At 55.0% G+C, this 18641-nt stretch overlaps 1 protein-coding gene across 9 annotated transcripts in view; it reads left to right on the plus strand.

Annotated features, from left to right (window-relative positions):
* PIK3R6 (phosphoinositide-3-kinase regulatory subunit 6) overlaps nt 1-18641 on the plus strand; it is a 49230-nt gene that overhangs the window by 11214 nt on the left and 19375 nt on the right. For 6 of the 9 annotated variants that reach the window (XM_071816431.1, XM_071816432.1, XM_071816428.1 and 3 more), the window contains 3 exons: nt 11538-11957; nt 15633-15716; nt 16752-16843. In XM_071816431.1, the coding sequence (XP_071672532.1) occupies nt 11945-11957; nt 15633-15716; nt 16752-16843 (189 nt within the window). In that variant the 5' untranslated portion in view covers nt 11538-11944. Of the gene's footprint in view, nt 1-6791; nt 6863-7568; nt 7682-11537; nt 11958-15632; nt 15717-16751; nt 16844-18641 lie in introns of all 9 variants that reach the window. The other 3 variants (XM_071816429.1, XM_071816430.1, XM_071816435.1) reach the window with 3 other exon arrangements.

The raw sequence follows: 18641 nt of genomic DNA on the forward strand, positions 1-18641 counted from the left end.
GGCTACTTTGGCAGGGAATGATGCCCTGTGTGCCATCTCACTGGGATATGCTGAACTCCCACCTCCCCTCTGATACATGGGGTGAGCATGGTTATTGTTGTGTCAGGACCAATATGACCTTTTATCAGTCACCATTGTAGGGGTTTGCAGCTACTGTTGGATGTGGGCAGCTGCAACCCTGCTCCCCAGTATCCCCCCCAGTGTCGCTGTGTGCCCAGTATCCCCTCCTCAGCATCCCCAAGTGCCCAGTATACCCCCAGCAGCATCCCCAAGTGCCCAGCCTTGGTGGGGATTTAACAGAGGGAAGCTCTGATTTTCACAAGAAATGGAAATTCCTCTGCTCCAAGCCTTTGGGAGGGAGTTGACCTGAGAGGACTCTTGGTTTCCTTGTGTCCAGCCATCCTAATGCTGACCACATCTCCTGCCTGGAGGTGGGGGCTCTCAGGAGTTGCTTTCCCAGTTGCTTTCGTGTTTTTGTGAGCTTTGCTGGTGTTAATGGCTGTTCTGAAGGCAGATGCTGTGCTGGCTGAGTCATGTCTTTCTATTTTGAGGTGTGACATGCCTTGAAGACAGCGCCGTCCATCAAACATGGTTTGGGCAGGAGCTCTCCAAGGGAGCTGCTGTTGTGAGTGATCTGTGCTGAGACAGGTTTTGCTGGTGAGGCTCTAGTGTGATTCTTCAGTCCAGACTGGCATTACTGCAGGGTGTTTGTGGTCCTACAAAAAGCAGTGGTTTCTGTTATTGCTCATCCTGTGTAATTAAATCTTGTTATTGACCTTGTCCTCTTGGTACAGCATTATATACTCACCCCTTCCTTGCTAATCTGCTTTTCTTCCCTCTCTGTGTTAGCCCTGCCAGCAGCTGCCGCGTTGTTAGTTCCCCTCTTCCAGGGCAATGCCAGCAGAACACCAGCCTGGTCATGGAGTCATAGAATCATTTTGGTTGGAAGAGACCCTCAGGATCATCAAGTCCAACCACAACCTAACCTAACTCCAGCACTAAACCATGTCCCTGAGAACCTCATCTAGATGTCTTTCAAAGCCCTCCAGGGCTGGTGACTCCAGCACTGCCCTGGGCAGCCTGTTCCAATGCCCCACAGCCCTTTGGGGAAGAAATTGTTCCCCAGATCCAACCTCAGCCTCCCCTGGCGCAACTTGAGGCCGTTTCCTCTTTGCCTCTTGTCATCTGCTGACACTGGGGGAAGGTGCCATGCACAACATGCCGGGGTCACTCTGGCTCTGGTCACCCTCCTGATCACCTCCCAAGCCCATGGTCCATCGCTCTGTGCCCTCCCTGAGCCCCAGTGACCTCCCGTCCGCTGTTGGACAGATGTGACCACCCAACTGCAGCATCCAGCACAGGCCGGGTGAAACCTCCTCCGCGATGGAGAGGAGCAGCACTGTGTCCCTGTGCAGAGCTGTGCACTGAGACACCACTGCTTCGCCTGGGGCAGAAAAGGATAAGTGATAACCAGCGCTGGATTTACCACTGAGGCTTCTAGATATAGGTCCACCCATGGTGGTCCTTCATCCTCCGGCCTGCAGATCGTGGCTGGGGTGAGGCGAGGTGGATAGATGGGTACCGATGTGCCACCACCAGCTGCACTGATGGGACACTGCCAGGAACAGCAGTGTGACGTGGTGGCATCAACTCAGCCGAGTTCCTGAGCTCCTGCCTGCGCACATCTCACTGCAGCCCAGTGCGAGCTGCTGGCTCCACAGCACAAGATGCTGAACACACCCTGAAACTGCTGCTTAAACCCCAGTTTTTATTGTGAGGGGTAAAGGATTTGCTGTCAACATACGACTCTTGTCTCCCAGATGGTGACATGGAGTGTGTCTGTAGAGCGAAGGGGCTGTGCCTCCAGTGACTGTGCTGGTGAAGGTGCTGTGCAAAGGAGTATTGCTGAGGGATGGGACTGCATGGATGCAGGGGGCAGTTGTGCCAACCCACAGTCCCTTCCACCCGAAAAAAGCAGCCAGCTCCCTGCCTGGCCTCCCCAGGCTGGCCACATTTGGGAGCCTGAGCTCTGCCTGCTTGTATTTTGCCCTCATGTGCACAGCACTTGCCTGGGCTGTTTGTGCAAGCAAACCTGGCAGCAGTTTCCAAAACGCGCTTATTTTTTCCCTACGATTGTTTTTTCCAAAGCCAGCACTGGGAATGGAAAGAAAGATGGTAAATCTAAAAAACTGATGCTTCCGGAAAACTCGTTCCTTTCCTTAGAAAGAATGAAATGTGACGTTGGCGAGGAAGTCTCCAAAGAGTCGTTAGTGTCCAGGAAGCCGCTCGACTTCCACGCCAGCTTTAGCAAAGGGCTCCAGGGCTCGTTCAGTCCTGACGGGCAGATGAATGTCTGCCGCAACATGAGCTGCAAACGTGTTTCATTAGTGTCATGGCCGTAAAAGAAGTTCTTGCCTTCTCCCTCCATGGGCATGCGGCTTCTGGCAGGGACGTGCCTTGCGGAGCAGCCAGCAGGCAGGCGGCGCAGCAAAGTGTTGCTGGAAAGCGGAGTCTGAGCTCAAGATGCTTTTCCTTGGCAGGGAGAGCCTGAGGGAGAGCATCTGGTTTCCTATCAGAGCTGCAAGCCCTGCCAGGTTTGGAGCTGACAGTAAAAATCAGTCCAGAAGGGGAGCTCCAGGCTGGTCTGCAGCACGCACTGTCCCCCTGGCATCTTCTGCAGGTCTCCTCTGCCCTCGGGGGCAGAAATGAGGCTTTTAATCACAACCTGGCAGATGATTTTTATGTGGGTTTTGAGTTTCACAATGAAAGTTTTGCTTAGTTTTTATTTTAACTGAGACACCTTGCTCCAGGGTGGCTGATGTAAGGTGAGTTGGAACCAGACCCTGCCCTGCACGTTTATCCCTGGCCATGGTTCAGGTCCTGGTGGAGCCTGGAGCTGTTGTCAGTGGGACAGCGAGGAGGGCTGGAGGCCAGAAAGCTGCATTTTTCCCCATTTCCTAACCTGGGCTGTGCAGCTGGGCTGGAGATCAGGATTAGGGCCAAAACCAGCCTCTGCTCCACTGGCAGATGGACATGGTTTAGGAGGAGAATGCAAGCAGGATGTCAAACTTATGTTGATGGTCTCCCCATGGTGATGTTGCTGTAGCATCAGTTACCTTGTCCTGGTGTAAGTGGTGACCCTGCGTCCCAGCGAAGCAGTTTTGGGGGCTGTTGGCTGCAGCCCAGAGGATGCAAAGTCAGATACTCAGGTTGGCGTGGGGGAAACGGCAGGCTCAAAGCTGCCCTCAGCTCATGTGGTGAAGAAATTCCCCCTTTGGCTCATATTCGATACTTGTGCTCTGGTCACTCTTGCCGGAGCTAAAAGGAAACGCGGGCTGGGCAGCTGCCGCGGAGCTTTGTAACGTTAGATGAAACCTTTGATGTGCTACTTTCATAACTGATCTCGCTCAAAGGCAACTGCAGGGAGAAGGGGGAGGGCAGCGCAAGGGGGTGGCGAATTCTGGTCTGCTTGACGGGACATCTGTCATCTCATGACGAAAAGCTGCGAGTACGTGTGCTCGTGAGTCTCCCCTACAGCTCAGCACTTGCCGTCTCACCCTTCAGGACGCTCCAGTGCTGAACAGCTCGCTCGCCACTGCTGATGGTATTTGTATGATCCTTCCTTGCACCGGGAGCAAGCCGGGGTTTCTGCTGCGGGAATGGGAAGAGTTGGGATCAGGGTGATAACTGGTGGTGGGATGGGAGAGAGGGGAGAGGAGGAGTGCGGCTGGGGGAGCAGCTTTCCACGCTTCGTTCCTGTGCAATACATGGGTTTTAATTTGCGAGTGCCTGTAGTTGAGCTGATAAACAACCACAGGAAACCTCAGACTTCCCCATGTAGTGAATTTGTAACTAAATACAGGGCTGCAGAAGGCATGGAGAGACCGGCTTTGGAGCAGCACTAAATATAACTTGGGGAAAGCGAGCATGTGCGTGCAATGGGCTGTGCTTGCCCTTGGTGTCACTGCTGTCCTGGGCAAAGCGGGGAGGTGGGACAGGGGACATCCCCAGTGCTGGCCATGGCCACCATGGCTCCAGGCAGTGGTGGCGGGGACACAGCCAGGGTGTGCTGGGCAGCAGGGGCTGCTCGGGCATCTTGGGGACCTGGGGCAGGACGGTGTGACCGAGGTTCCCGAGGAGCCTGACCATCCACTGCCAGTCCAGCTCCCACCACCAAAGGGTTTGGCTTTAGGTTTTCTTTCACAGCTTCAGATATTTATGCGTTGCTCGGTCTGTGTCTCACATGTTTCGCCTAGTATGAAGGTTCTGGGTTTTAGTGATTTCCGCCAGCTTTTGATGACCTGTGAGACCGAGCAGGGGGTCTTCAGGGGACTCTGTGCGTCCCCATGTTGAATGGCTCCAGGAGACAGCCAGAGTCACTTGTCTCCACTAAGTATGATGGGCTTGACCTGACTCAAGTGGATGGACTTTGGAACTGGTCCATCTCCATCCTTCTGCCAAGGGATTTTCAATCCCACCCCGGTATCCTCACATACTGAAGGCTTAAAAAGGCATGAGATACAGTTCCTGCTGCGGATCGAAAGGGAAACATTATTTCCTTGGGACGGGGACGTGCTTTCCTGCAGAGCTGGACTGTTGCTCCAGCGGGAGACAGTCCCATTCGTGTGCCATGTGCTCATGGGGAAGTTCTCCTGGCTTGACTTTGTCCTAATGGTCAGCGGAATGGACCAGGCTGGGGGAGCTGGGCTGCTGTGGTGTGGGACATGGCCCAGGTGTCTTTCTGGGACCAAGTGCTAGTCTTGGTCAGACCAGATTCCCCTGCAACTCATAGAAGCTCTTGGGTGTCTGCTGGCAGTGTGTTGGCGTCACATACAAAATCCCCCGGCTCTGCTGGTGGTGAGGCTGTGACTGTGCCATGCTCTGCTCTGACACACAGCTCAGGGCTGTGCGGGGGCTGGTGGCACCACATAGAATTACAGAATGCTTTGGGTTGGAATTTCGAAGGGACCTTCCCAGCTCCCCAGTGCCACCCCTGCCATGACAGGGACATCTTCACCAGCTCAGGTTGCTCAGAGCCCCGTCCAGCCTGGCCTGGGATGTCTCCAGGGATGGTTCATCCACCACCTCTCTGGCCAACCCAGGCCAGGCTCTCACCACCCTCAGGGGCAATAATTTCTTCCTCCTGTCCAGCCTGAATCTCCCTCCTTTAGTTTAAAACCATCACTCCTGTTGTAACAAGCCCAGCTAAAAGTCTGTCCCAAACATACCTCTGAGCCTGACCCAGGGCCCTTTGGGACTGCGGGTGATGGATCCCGACACCCCTAAGGATGCTAGCCCATGTTGCAGTTAAAATAATCTATCAGGGCTAACAAGGGCAGAGCGAGCCGGGATCCTTCTTCATGGAGGACAAGAGCAGCTGATGCGGCCCCGCCTGGTCTCTGTGTGCCAGACAGGTGACCCTACAGGGACCAAAGACCTTCTGTCCGTACAAGGTGGCAGTGCCCACCCAGCCGCAGCTGGGATGCTCCAGGCACATCCAAAAAGCAAACAGGGTAGTGTGTGATCTGCTGAAAGCTTCCTCGTCGCAGTGTCTTTGCTCTGTGCCCTGCTCATGTCCTCAGAGAAAGGAGAGGGCATCGCTGTGGTCTCCCCACCATGGCTGTGAGCAGCGGGGAGGGGACAGCCCTGGAGGAAGGTGACCATTTCTTTGCACAGGCCTGAGCCAGAGCGTGACAAAAATGGGGAAGCTCTGCTCTGGAGGGAGGTGGCTCAATGGGGTGAGCACTGGGAGGATGGAGAAGTGGGGAGGCAGGTGGACTGGAGGGTCCCGGCCCCAGTGGCATCACCTCCACATGGGACTGTGTTTCCTTGTGTATTAGCTGGGCTGAAACAGAGCAGCTGTCACCAGCTGTTCCCACTTCTGGGTCCCCATTACCTGCTGCCCTGCAGAAGGGGAACACTGAGGGTGGGTTATGGGGTGCCCAGCACCTGATGTTCAGCCAGGTCCTGATCACGCTCTCTCCATCACCCTGGTAGTTTGGAAAAGGAGGATGAGGCTGCAAAACCATTTAACCCATGGTCTTATCTGCCACTTTCTGGGGTTAACTGTGCTTTCAATGCAAAGTTCTGAATTTTTAAAATATAACCATAACTACCCCCAATTGTTGGGAGAGGTGGCTTTGGAGTCACTAAAAAACCTCAGAGTTATTGAAAACTGAAAGGAGAAATGTGAATTCCCTTCTCACCCTTCCTTTTTATTTTCTTCTTGCAAATGAAATAAAATACAGCTGATGCTGTGGGTATTTTAAGAATTGCAGAGAGGAAGCGGGGATTTGCAGCTCTGCAAAGAAGTGGGATGAATGCAGAGAAGACTCTGGTCTTGCTGAGCTGGCAGACAGCAAAATAACCAGTTACGGGATGAAATGTGTCTTGTGTCTGCTGCAGGGGAGGGAAGGAAGAGATCCGGGGGGGAGGAGGGGGACAGAAAGCAGAGGAGCCCTCACCGGTGTGGATCAGGGAATGGAGCCGCTTCTGCAGGACTTGCTTTCACGCCCCATACTGTCACATTTCCCCTCGGCTCATCTGTCATCTCCCCACGGTCGTGTGTGTTGGCTGGGACCCGTGAGCCTTTCCAGTTCCTGGGTGGAAGGTTCGTGGTCACGGTGAGCTCAGACACGCGGACGCAGGGCAGCCGCGGCCCCCGTCGGTGCTCAGCTCCGGTGCAGATCCCACAGACACCGCTGCTGCACCATCGGGCTCCCACCCGCGGCACCTTGGCCAAGGGGCCGGTGCCCTTCGGCTGCACCTGATCCACCTCCTCCTCCTCGCAGTGTTCCTGCTGGGACGGTCCTGTGCCCCGACGGGAGCTGTGATCCTGGGCGCTGGAAGGACTTAAGGGAAGGTGAGTGCAGCCTGGAGCGGGGCAGGTTTGGGACAGGTCCGTCCTTGCGGGGTCCCTCTGCTCCCGGTCCCAGCAGGGACAGTGCAGGGTCAGGATGTTGGGGGGGGAACCTGTCCTCAGCCTTGGGGGAGCAGGCCAGGGGGTCCCAGGTGAAAGCTTGTGACCTCCTCTCTTGCAGGTCTGAGTTAGTCCACCAGGCACTAGGACCATCCTCAGAAACGGGGACAATATCCCCCTGCTTGTGCCAGCGGTCAGACGAGGCAGGCAGAGAGGGCTGTCTATACTGGGGCGCTCTCGTGCCTTGTGCTCCCCTTCTCTGGGGACTGCGCTGACGCTGCTGCGCTGGGATGTGGCACAGTTAATGCTGAAGGTGCTGGACACTTGGTGTCCTTGGCTGAGTGTCCCCGCATGAGACACCAGCAGTGCGGAGCTGGCAGAGGGGACCTGGCTTTCCCAGATCCCTGGGTGACAAGCGGGGCTGTGGTGCAGCTCGGACCATCTCTGTGTCTGAGCAAGCCATGGGCATGGGGACACAACACGTGGTGGGTCAGGGCTTGATGGGCTTGAAGAGCAGGGGTGGCTGTGACCAGGGTCTTTAGCCCCATGGTCTGTGACCAGAATGGGTGGCAACAGCAAAGGACTCAGCAAGGAGGGACTTGTCCCTGTGTGCAGAGGGTGCAGGGACATCCCTCTCCATCCTCTCCAGGGAAGGAGCGGTCTCAGCATCGCAGTGTCACAACCCAGCAGGTCACATCACATCTCCAGGGGATTTACGGCTGCTGTGTCCTGGGGACAGCCTGGCAGGCAGAGGAGCAGCAGGTGGGTGTTATGGACCGATCCTGTCTCAGCCTGGTGTGTTGACAGGGGTCCTGTTACACCCCAGGGTTCTGGATGCCTGTGAGTGACATGTCTGGCACCAGCACTGGGGTCTCCATGCCTGTCCAGGGGGCGGTTGGTTGGGTCTTTGCTCCCTGCCACTCTGTGCTCAGCCAAAGAGGTGCCAAGGTCAGATTATCCGGCATAAATCAGCCTGGCTTCATTAACGTCCCTCAAAACCTACCCATGCACCTCGGCCAGGGAGCAGCATCTCCACAGGCAAGGAACTGTCTGTAAAGGCTCCAGACAAGCTGAATTTAGTGCTTGGTTACTGCGCAGGCTCTTGCATCCTGAAATCCTTACTCGCCATGTTCCTGGGTTTGGATTTGTGCTGGGGTGGTTGCAGGGCCAGCTGCTCTTGGGAAGGTCCTGCCGAAGGCGGCGAGGGAAGGGCAGGGAGCATCCCGTCTGTCCGGGCCAGGGCGGGCAGATGTGGTCCTGCTGTCTGAACAGCTCCAAGCTGGGGCTGATGCTGTCCAGCCCTCCACATCCTCAGCCCTGCATCCCTCCTCCTCCTTTGATAGCCCTGCTGCCCTCACCCTTGGGCAGCAAAACAAGCAGCAGACATCCCCACTGAAAATGGGTGATTTTTTCCTAATTTAGGTCCCTGTGCTGGTTATGGCCAGGCCAAGCGAGAACCAGCAGCTGGTGCCTGGAATGAGACTGACCCGTCTTCCTCACCAGCCTGGATCCATGTACGTCCTTTCATGCCTCTTCTCATGCAACATTTACCTGTCCTCCCACAGACGGTGTGAGTGGACTTAGAGCATGCTGGAAACTAGTTTTTGACATTTTATATTGAATTTTCTTGGGAGACCCCAGCAGGCAGGGGGACTGTGGATTCAATCTCGGCTCCTCCTTGCCGACAGTGAGGAAAGCCAGCACTCTCTGAGCAGACAGGAGAACTGAGAACCAAAGTTCCTCAGGCAGGAGGAGCTCACATTGCTCTGCTGAGCCCTGTTCTAAATCTGGAAACGGAGCGCTGGTGAGCGGGTGCCACGTTTGGTCGGTAGCTCCCCTCCCACGCGCGGGCAGGTAGGACGCGGATGTGGAAAACCACGGACGCAATTAGCAGCGGGCTGTTCGTGTGCAGGCGTGTCGGAGCAGCTCGGCATCCAGCCCTGCTCCGCTGCCCGGTGCAGGCACTGCGGGTGTCCCGCAGCATCAGAAACCCCAGTGCTTTTCCCAGCAGGAAACATAATTTGAGACCCATGGTGCCAGCCAGCTCACTGGCTGTGTAACGCTGCTGTGCAGTATCATGGAGTCCAGCTCCTGTCCCTGCACAGGACACCCCACAGGTCACCCCGTGTGTCTGAGGACGTTGTCCAGTCTCTCCTTGAACACTGTCAGGTTGGGCCGTGACCCCTCCCTGGGAGCCTGTTCAGTGTCCAGCACCTCTGGGTGAAGAACCTTTTCCTCATGTCCCACTGCCCTCCCTGGCACATCTTCTGCCGTTCCCTGGGCTCTGTCACTGTCACAGAGAAGAGCTCAGCCCTGCCCCTCCTGCTCCTGCTGAGGAACCTGCAGCCCATGAGCTCTGCCCTCAGTCTCCATTTGGTGCTCTTATGCATGCAAAGGATTAGGAGAATCATTCACTTTCCTTCTGTAGCCAGTGATTCAAGAGGGCGATCTCTGATTTTTGAATCTAGGAAGATTAATTGATGTTCTCCAGACCAGACCCCGTCATTCCGGGAGGCACATCCCATTTCCCCCTGCAGAAGCAGAGCCCTGTCTGTTGCAGACCCACTGATGCTCAGTGCAGACTCAGCGCAGTGCTTGGCTCTGCCTGGGGTGTGAGAGCATCCTGCCCTCACTCGTCACCCTGCACCCAGGGTGCTGAGTGTCCCCAGAAGGTCACCCGTGTCCCAGCCGGGCTGGCAGCGTGGCTGTGGGGGAGGCAGGTGTGTGTGCCACAGGCAGGAACAACCCGTGGGCATCACCGCAGCTCACCCACGGGCAGCGCCAGTGCCGTCAGTGTGGTGTGCTGAGCGGGAAATGGTTTACTGACCTTGGCAGACAGTTTCTGCCCTGCTATGAACCCCTGGTGCACCCCAGGGTGGTCACCTTGGAGGAAAGGGCATGTCCACATGCCACAGAGATGCGATTCTGAGGCTGGTAGCAGGCGTCCAGAGGAGGGTGGGCATCTCCTCCCCGCTCCCAGCCCCGGACCCAGCTGCCTGTGCGCTGTGCAAGCAGAGGCAGGGGGTTTGCTGTGTTAAGCCCCTGGCCTGCAGAAGGACCCATGTCTTCCCCTCTCTTGTGCTCTCCACTTCAAGCAGAGCTGATGCTCAGCAGGTGGTGGAAATCCGCCGTGGTGGCTGGGTGCCAGACCTTGTTATCCAGCCCCGGGACCAGAAATAAAGGCCACACGGGTCTGGGGTGGGTTTTGAAAACTTTGCATGCTGCAGGAAACCTTTAATGAGCTTCTGAAAGCTGCTGGGAGCAGGATGCTCGCGGGGCTGGAGTGGTGTGTGGCGGGGTGTTCCCGCACGTGTCCGTCCATCTCCCCCTGCGGCTGCAGAGCTGCTGGGTTTGGTGATGGATGTTTACAGATTTAGGACTTAGTTGAGTCGAGTTAGGTCCTAAATCTACAAATTAAACAGAGTGAATCCTAAATAGAGTGAATCCTCAATAGAGCAAAGACACGAGCACAAGCGTGGGCTGATGGTGTGACTGTGCTGGGAGGGGTGCGGAGGACTGATGGGCCGCGTTGTTATCGCTGCCTTTGCTGGTTTGGGGACCACTGGATGTGGGCTCCCTCTTATCAGCCACAAATGTGGGTGTTTCAGGGAAATCACAGAATGCAGGGCTGTGGGCTGGGGTTTTTTTCCATCCCTAAAGGCAAGAAGAGAGGACAAAACCTGCAGGCGGGAAAAGCCTCCATCTAGAAAAGCTGAAAGAGGTGTCACGGCTCGCTCAGGCTGTGAATACAGGCAGCACAGTCCTACGGTGCTGCTGTGCCCGTGGATGGGGAGGTGGGAACAAGGAGATACGGCCTTCCCGTGGGCACCGGGGGGGCAGGACCACGAGGAACCAGAGCTGTGGGCTGTGCGGGACCCAGCTGTGGGGTGGGTGGCTACAGCTGAGCAGCTCAGCGGTAGCATTTCATATAGAAGATGCTGGCGTCTCCTCTTCTCTGCTGTGGCTGCCTCGTGCCAGCTCCTCAGCCTGCCCGTGGTCGTGTCACAGGCCAATCTCCCTTCCTTCCTCCTCAGCTATCTGGATTATTATTTTCCTCTTTCTTTGGAGAGAACAATGCTCGAGGGCAAGGGAAGCTGTCCGGCTCCAGCTTGGCTTCTCTATGCAGTGTAGCCAGCTCTTGAGTTTTCCTCAGGATTTGTTTCTCTGGGATGCTGGATCAGGATGGCAGCGGATCAGCACAAGCAGAGAAACCTCATGGAAATTTGAGCTTTTTGATTTTCTTTCCATTTACTGGTTGAACTTTGCATTTCAGATTCAGTTCGATTTAACCTGAAGATTTCTTCTTAAATCTTGGGGAGGATGATGTTGCCAATTCTGCCCTCCTTGGTGATGCTGATGCTCATCCCTGGGGACCTCGTTGCTGCACAAGGCTTTGGGAGCTGAGCGCTCAGATGAGTTCGGCTTTGAGCTGAAGCTTCTCCAGCAAAACACAGCCCCTGAGATACACTGTGCTCACCCTTAGGGCTCTGGTCCCCTGCTAGACATCCTTCATGCTGGTGTCCCACAGTGTCCTGGTGGCTTTGTGTCCCCCCTGGGGTTCAGGCTGATCCTCATCTCCACCACCAGCCTGAGCTGAGTGTGCCCTATTTTTTTGCAGGCAAGACCCTGGATCCAAGGCCATGTGTGTGGGGCGTGAGGAGCAGCTGCGCACTCAGCCGGTCACTGCAGACCCCGTCACCGCAGACCCCATCACCGCAGACCCCGTCACCGCAGACCCCGTCACCGCAGACCCCGTCACTGCAGACCCTGTCACTGCAGACCCCGTCACCGCAGACCCCGTCACCGCAGACCCCGTCACTGCAGACCCCGTCACCGCAGACCCCGTCACCGCAGACCCCGTCACCGCAGACCCCGTCACTGCAGACCTTGTCACTGCAGACCCCGTCACCGCAGACCCCGTCACCGCAGACCCCGTCACTACAGACCCTGTCACCGCAGACCCTGTCACTACAGACCCTGTCACTGCCTGCCCTGCCCGCCCCGCGCTGCAGCCTCGGCCCAACCATGGAGAGCACAGGTGGGTGATGCTGAGCCCTTGGAGTGCTGGCATGAGGGTTCCCAGCCTAATTAATCCACCTTCTTGTGCCTCGATTACCCTCTGATAATTTAGATAGATATCTAAGGAGGATTCACTGCTGCTGGGCAGATCTTACTCTTCGCAAAGTGTGGGCAGAGTTTGCTGGAGAGGTGGGAAATGAGGCACAAAGCAACTGAGGGGCGGCCGAAAGATTTGCTGTAGGGGAGCACTGCGAAAGCACCAGGTCTGGCAACCATAGAATCATAGAATCACAGATGGTTTGGGTTGAAGGGCCCTTCCCAGCTCCCCAGTGCCCCCCCTGCCATGAGCAGGGACATCTTCACCAGCTCAGGTTGCTCAGAGCCCCGTCCAGCCTGGCCTGGGATGTCTCCAGGGATGGTTCATCCACCACCTCTCTGGCCAACCTGGGCCAGGCTCTCACCACCCTCAGGGCCAACAATTCCTTCCTCATGTCCAGCCTCAATCTCCCTCCTTTAGTTTAAAACCATCGCCCCTTGTCTCATTGCAACAGGCCCTGCTCGGAAGTCTGTCCCCATCTTTCTTATTGGCCCCTTTCAATTTTAAGCACTGAAAGGCCACAATAATGTCTCCCAATTCCCATTTGAAGGCAGTTTTATGTTTTATTGTATCTTTGTATGTCCTTTTTTTCCCCATCTGTGTTTTATTTTCACGCTGTTGCATGAGGTGGTGTTGTTCTCCCGGCACCCTGAGGTCAGGATATGAATGCTGAGATGTTTTATTTCATTTCTAAGCCACTGCTGTTTGTCCCTGGTAGGCTGAGACTGTTTTTAGATCAAAGTGCCTCGTGTTTGTGTTAGAACTAATGCTTCAGCACTCTGCTCCCCATGAAGAGACCTCAGCCTATCATGACTGTAGTCGTTTTGATTTAGAAAGAGGACGGTATTTATATCAGTGCTCAGGAAAAGCTTACCTTGGTAATTAAGAACATACACAAATGAAAAGAATAGGAAATTTTGAATAGTCCATTATTGCATAATTCCCTAGTGTAAAACCAGTATACATGATAGTGAAATTGAGGAGCTTTACAAAATCACTGGAGAGAAAAAAAATACAAAAGGAGAGAAAATACAAATTTCCAAGACATTTCCCCAAATTACAGTTTCAAAATGAGGAAAAATCCTGTTTGAGATGACATTTTTGCACAGTAGTTTCTCCCTGTGTGGGTATGATGGCACGAACCGCGCTGGCAGCGATGGGACTTGCCCTGAGCCCGTGTGTACACATGTGAATAACTGTGAACCCCAGTGTGTGTTGTTTTCTGACACAGCTTCGGCTGCAGCCCCAGCAGCAAGTGCTCCTCTGCGGAGGAAGCCTGAATGGGAGGAATCCCCCGTACGAGGGTCTTCCCTGGGGTCAGTCAACAGAACTGTTCTGGCTGTTGAGCACAGCTCTGAAGTAGCGTCACCCTGGCTGCCTCCTGTTCCCTGCGGGTACAGATGCGTGCCCAGCACTGCCCTCCTGCCGTCGTCCTGGCGTTAGGAAATGGAGCTGTGGCAGAAGGGAGTGTGGAGGGAATGAGAAAATGCAGGAGCAAAACTGGGCAGGAAATGTGGTGGTAATGACACCGATCCCAAAAGGCAATCTCACATGGATGAGACAACTCCAACCAGGCAGTACGTGTCTGCAGCTCCCGCAGGACTGCATGAATTGCTCCTGCCGTGCAGGTGAGATGTGCTCCACCACTGCTGGCCATGCCCAGACCCCACCAGTCACCACAGTCACTTCAGGAAGGGGCCATGGGACACCGCAAACATCTGAGATCCTCCCCTGGATCAGACCGTGTTCTGGCTTCTCCAGCCTACAGCTTCCTACACAAGAACATCATACCCAACTTCATAATGCTTTGGTTTTTTAATTACAAAGGAGCAAGAATCATCTTACCAGCAGAGTAACCCCATGTAAGGAGGAACACAGGCCACGGTGGAGAACAGGAACGTTGCAGCGTTCCTGGCTGACACCCCACGTTCTTTCGGAGCTGACTTTTATTTCACATCTGCGATGTGTCGGCGCACGTGGCCAGCCAGCTGTCGTGCGGGTGAGCTCCTGATCACGAGCCCTCACCCCACGTACGAGTCATACCCCAAACTGGGTCTGAGGTCGTCTGGCTTATTTTTGGCTGAGAACAGGATGCAGTTTGGTTTTGATGCGTACGAGGCATGTGGGGTGGTTACTGGGCAGAAGCACTGACCTCGGGTCCCTGTGTGGGGAGCAGAAGGTGCTCGGGGCCCCGGGTGGGCGGCTGCAAGGGTCGCGGTGCAGGCAGGAGGTGACGTGCCAGCCTGGTGGCTCTGCCGGGGTTTCCCGCGAGGTTTGAGCTGCCGGTGTCCAGCAGACCTTGTCGCAAAAGTGCTCCTTGCGCCAGGTGAGAGGTTGAGGCTGAATCCACACGGTGCCAAAATGCAGAGGTGTTTCTGCTCTTTCATGATGCCAAGTTGTGGTTTAATTTTGTTAGAGTCTATATTTAATGTGTGATATTTTTTATTGGAGGAGGGAAGAGAGGGGCTCTGCAGAGCTCATGCATGAGCAAGTCCTCTGCAGAGCTCGTCTACCAACACGTCCCTGCAGGAGCACTTTGCTCTCCACTTTGGCCCCAGGGGCCACCAGTCTACGGGGCAGCATTTGTCCCCAGCTCCAGTGGCCTCGGGGAGAGCTCTGCCCTGTTTACATTGAAGCTCATCCAGGCTTGAAACCTGCTGAGAGAGCCATCCCCAGGGTGCAGTCCCCGTGCTCACCCAAACCAGTGCCTGCACCCCTGGGCTTGGCCCTGGGTGCCACTGTGGGGTCCTGGTCCAATTTTGGACTTAGGAAGGTTCAAAAATTATTCCAAGAGTGAGATTAAGACACAAATGAGGTCAGATACTGCTTAACAATCCTATTTTACTTTTATGCCTAAAGACAGAGTACATCTATTTCATTTTCACACGTAAAGCTGGAACAACAGAGACAAAGGGGGAGAAATTAGGAGGAAAACATGCAAGATAAGCAAGAGAGAAACAAGAGATAGTCACCATCAGGGTCGTCTCCTGTGGGGCAGCTCTCAGATTTCAGGCCTCCTTAACGCTGGCAGTTTGCAGGTCTCGGGTCGTTCCGGTATCAGAGTCCATCCAGGTCCCGACAGGTGTTGGCAGCACTCGGGTCTCAGGTCCACCGGTCCCAGGTGACAGGTTTTGGTCCTGGTGGTGGATGGCAACACTTGCAAGTCATAACTTGGTGATTTGATGGCAGTTGGTGGCAGGAGCTGCCTGATCACACCGCAGGCACAGATGTTGGTGGCTGATATCGCTGGAGCTTCACTTGAGCTTACGTAAGCTTCAAGCATTCTTTGAGCTTTAGCAATTCACAGTGATCATGTGTTTTGCACTTTAATCCACTGTATTTAGGCCTTTACAGCGGGCCCAATTAAACAAGTAGCGTGAGCAAGCATTTTTCTGTAATAAGCAGGCCTTAAGCATATTATTTTAGCAGGCAAGCTTTGAGACAAACAATTCACGATATCTCAGCCTTCCACACTCATGCCGTGTGTTAAGGACACACTTTCACACACACTCAAGCCGTGTGCTGAGAGGCACCGTCTCTCACGGCCGGTGTCCCAGGGCTGCTGGCCTGGCCGCTCACGTCCTCTTTGTCCCGCAGAGGTGGAGTCGGACATCCTGCGCCGCGTCCGCACGCTGCTGCGAGAGCTGGACGGGCACCACCCCGCCTGCCAGTGCGACCGAGGTGAGACGGACCCCGATTCTCCCCCTGGGGTATCGCTTGGCCGCAAACCCCCAGCACTCCCAACTCTCAGTGGGCGACAGGGTGGGGGGACACGGGGTGGCCCCTGGCGCTGCTCTGCCCTTTCTATCCCACTCCGGAGGTGGTCAGTCTTTGGCAAGCTCCTGTGTCTGCTGTGCACAACCTCAGCAGCTTTCGTCCCTCCTCTGTGCGGCTGCTCCGTCCTTCACACCCTTCGCTCGCCCAGCGAATGCCAGAGTTGGTGCTGCTGCTCCCAGCGCTGACACTGAGTCACCGCGCAGCCCCGGACAACCCACTTGTCACCTCTGAGCTGTCTGCCCGTCTGTCCCGTGGGGATATCACTTTGCTATGCATCACTCAGCTCCGGCTATAGAGGCACTTGAAATCCCTGTGTTACAGCTTTGGAGAGTGAAACTCTAGCTGACCCAGCAACTGGACTGCTACATCCTTAGGAAACTTATTTAATTCTGAAAAATTGATTTTACTTGGAGTGCACAGATTATTTTACAGTTAATCATGTTTGATTTTGTCTGGAATGAGCCTTCACGTCTGCAGGACTGAGATGCTTTGTGGTCGTTGCTCTGTGAGCGATGGGCAGCAGGGGTCGGGTGCTGCGTGCTGGGACAAGCAGGAGCCCAAATCCCTGGGTGCAGGTGGTGAGAGCAGACGGAAATAAACAGAGCAAGAGAGGGAGCAGGAAACAAACTTCATGTCCATTCCCCTGCCAGGTTTTTCTTCAGTCCCTTTTCTAGGATCTCTGGAACCTTTTTCCAAGGTTTTCCCAGTGTTAGAGGTACAATACACCAATGCTGAGTGTGGAATTAGGGCAGCAGGGCAAGTTGTCCCTTGCAGAGGGTAGAGAAACCCGGTTTAGCTCTGACAGTGGTATCAATGTAGCATCCCACTGAGTGATTTTTGCAGCAACGGTTCCCAGGTCTCCTGATTCCTCTGTCAAATGCTGTCCCTGACCCATCGCTGCTCTATGACCCAACCTCTTTCTCGGCTTTAATTTCTCAGGGATGCTGCGATGGACCCTTCATAAAAAAATCGACCAGAATCCCAGTAACAGCTCTGTCCTGGTCAGGATCCTGGTGAAGGAGCTGGAAAGGGTGAGTGCTGCCCTGGAGACACCCCCTGAACACTGGGATGGGCCCTTCTGTGGTGTGGGCCCTGCTGTGGGGCTGGGGGGAGCAGAGGGATGGGGGGGGCCCAGCTGCACCCACAGGGCTCTGCCTCCACCTGGGGCATCGCTCCAAATGGCTGAGCTGGTTTTCATAGAAACATAAATGGTTTGGGTTGGAGGGACCTTCCCAGCTCCCCAGTGCCCCCCCTGCCATGAGCAGGGACATCTTCACCAGCTCAGGGTGCTCAGAGCCCCGTCCAGCCTGGCCTGGGATGTCTCAGGGATGGTTCATCCACCACCTCTCTGCCCAACCTGGGCCAGGCTCTCACCACTCTCAGGGGCAACAATTTCTTCCTCATGTCCAGCCTGAATCTCCCTCCTTCAGTTTAAAACCATCACCCCTTGTCCTGTCCCAACAGGCCCCACTCAAAAGTCTGTCCCCATCTTTCTTATCGACCCCTTTTAAGCACTGAAAGCTGCACTAAGGCCTCCCCGGAGCTTCTCTTCTCCAGCTGAGCACCCCAGCTCTCTCAGCCTGTCCCCCAGCAGAGCTGTTCCACCCTCTGGATGTTTTAGGGACCTGTAGCCTGGCTGGGGCCTGTGGCTCATAGCAAGGTGTGGAAAACTCCATGGCACACCAGGACAGAGCTGCAGCTCGTCCCCAGCTGGTGGCTGCAGGGACCGAGGTTTGCCCAGGAGTGACCGCAGGGCACGAGCAGAGCAGGGAACTTCTCCGGGCTCCTCGGTGCCGCAGCAGCCAAATGCATCTGGCCCTTGCAGCTCACAAATAGCAGAGTGCAAAACACTTCTGGTCACCCTCACATCCCCCGGATCCCACCCCAGCCAGCTGTAGTCACAGGTACGGTGGAAATCTCTCCTCCATGCCACTCATTTCTGCCGCAGGGGGTGTGAGAGCAGAAACATCTTGTCCTGAGAGCATCTAATTCAAACCCAATGGATTTTTTGTTTCATTGATGTGTCGTGTCATTTTCTGGTCCTATGGAAATCTCTAGCACTCTCAGCATCCTGGCCTGGCATGGTTTGTGGTTTGATGTCATGTGTAGAAGTAGCACCTTTTCTTTCCGGTGAGTCTGCCTCATTTTACGCAGCCCCCTCTTATTCCGGTGCAGGGAAGAAGAGACTGTGTCCTCCTCCTCTCCACCCTGGTGAAGAGCCCCTGCTTGTCATCCTTTGTGCGAAAACCTCCCTGTACCATTTTCTCTGCATCTTTGCCATTTCTCCTTTGGAGCTGGCAGGATGGAACCGCCTTGCTCAGCATTGCTCAGCTCCCATGTCTCCTGCTGGCTGCTGCTCAGCCCCAGAGGGGACAAACACCCTCTGCAGAGCTTGTCACCTCCCTCCATTAACAGTCCTGTATCACACCCTTGGGCTGTATCAGCCCAGTTCAGATCCCTGTGCACAAATCCCAACACTGTGAACATTAACCAATTATTCCTTATCTTTTTTCCTGCATTTTTAGCAGCTCAGAGGCTGTTTTGTCTCCCTTGTGCTATAGCAGTTCACCTTTCACCAGCACCTCAGTAGGGATCTGATCAAGCAACTTTTGCAAATCCAGACAGACAGGAACACCCGCATCCCGCGGCTGTGGATGCAGGGATTCCCCAGAGGGCTGGAGCTCTGCTTCCCTCTGCAAAATCCGTGTCAGTCTCCCCCTATTACCGCTCTGCTCTTTCCTTGCCCAGGAGGGATGTCAGGCCGCCTGGTCTGTAATTCAGTCAGCGCCAAACACAGATAACAATTTAGTGATTTCATGCTTGAGTTCC

Source organism: Patagioenas fasciata, chromosome 18 (assembly GCF_037038585.1).
Source record: "Patagioenas fasciata isolate bPatFas1 chromosome 18, bPatFas1.hap1, whole genome shotgun sequence".
Classification (NCBI taxonomy): Eukaryota; Metazoa; Chordata; class Aves; order Columbiformes; family Columbidae; genus Patagioenas; species Patagioenas fasciata.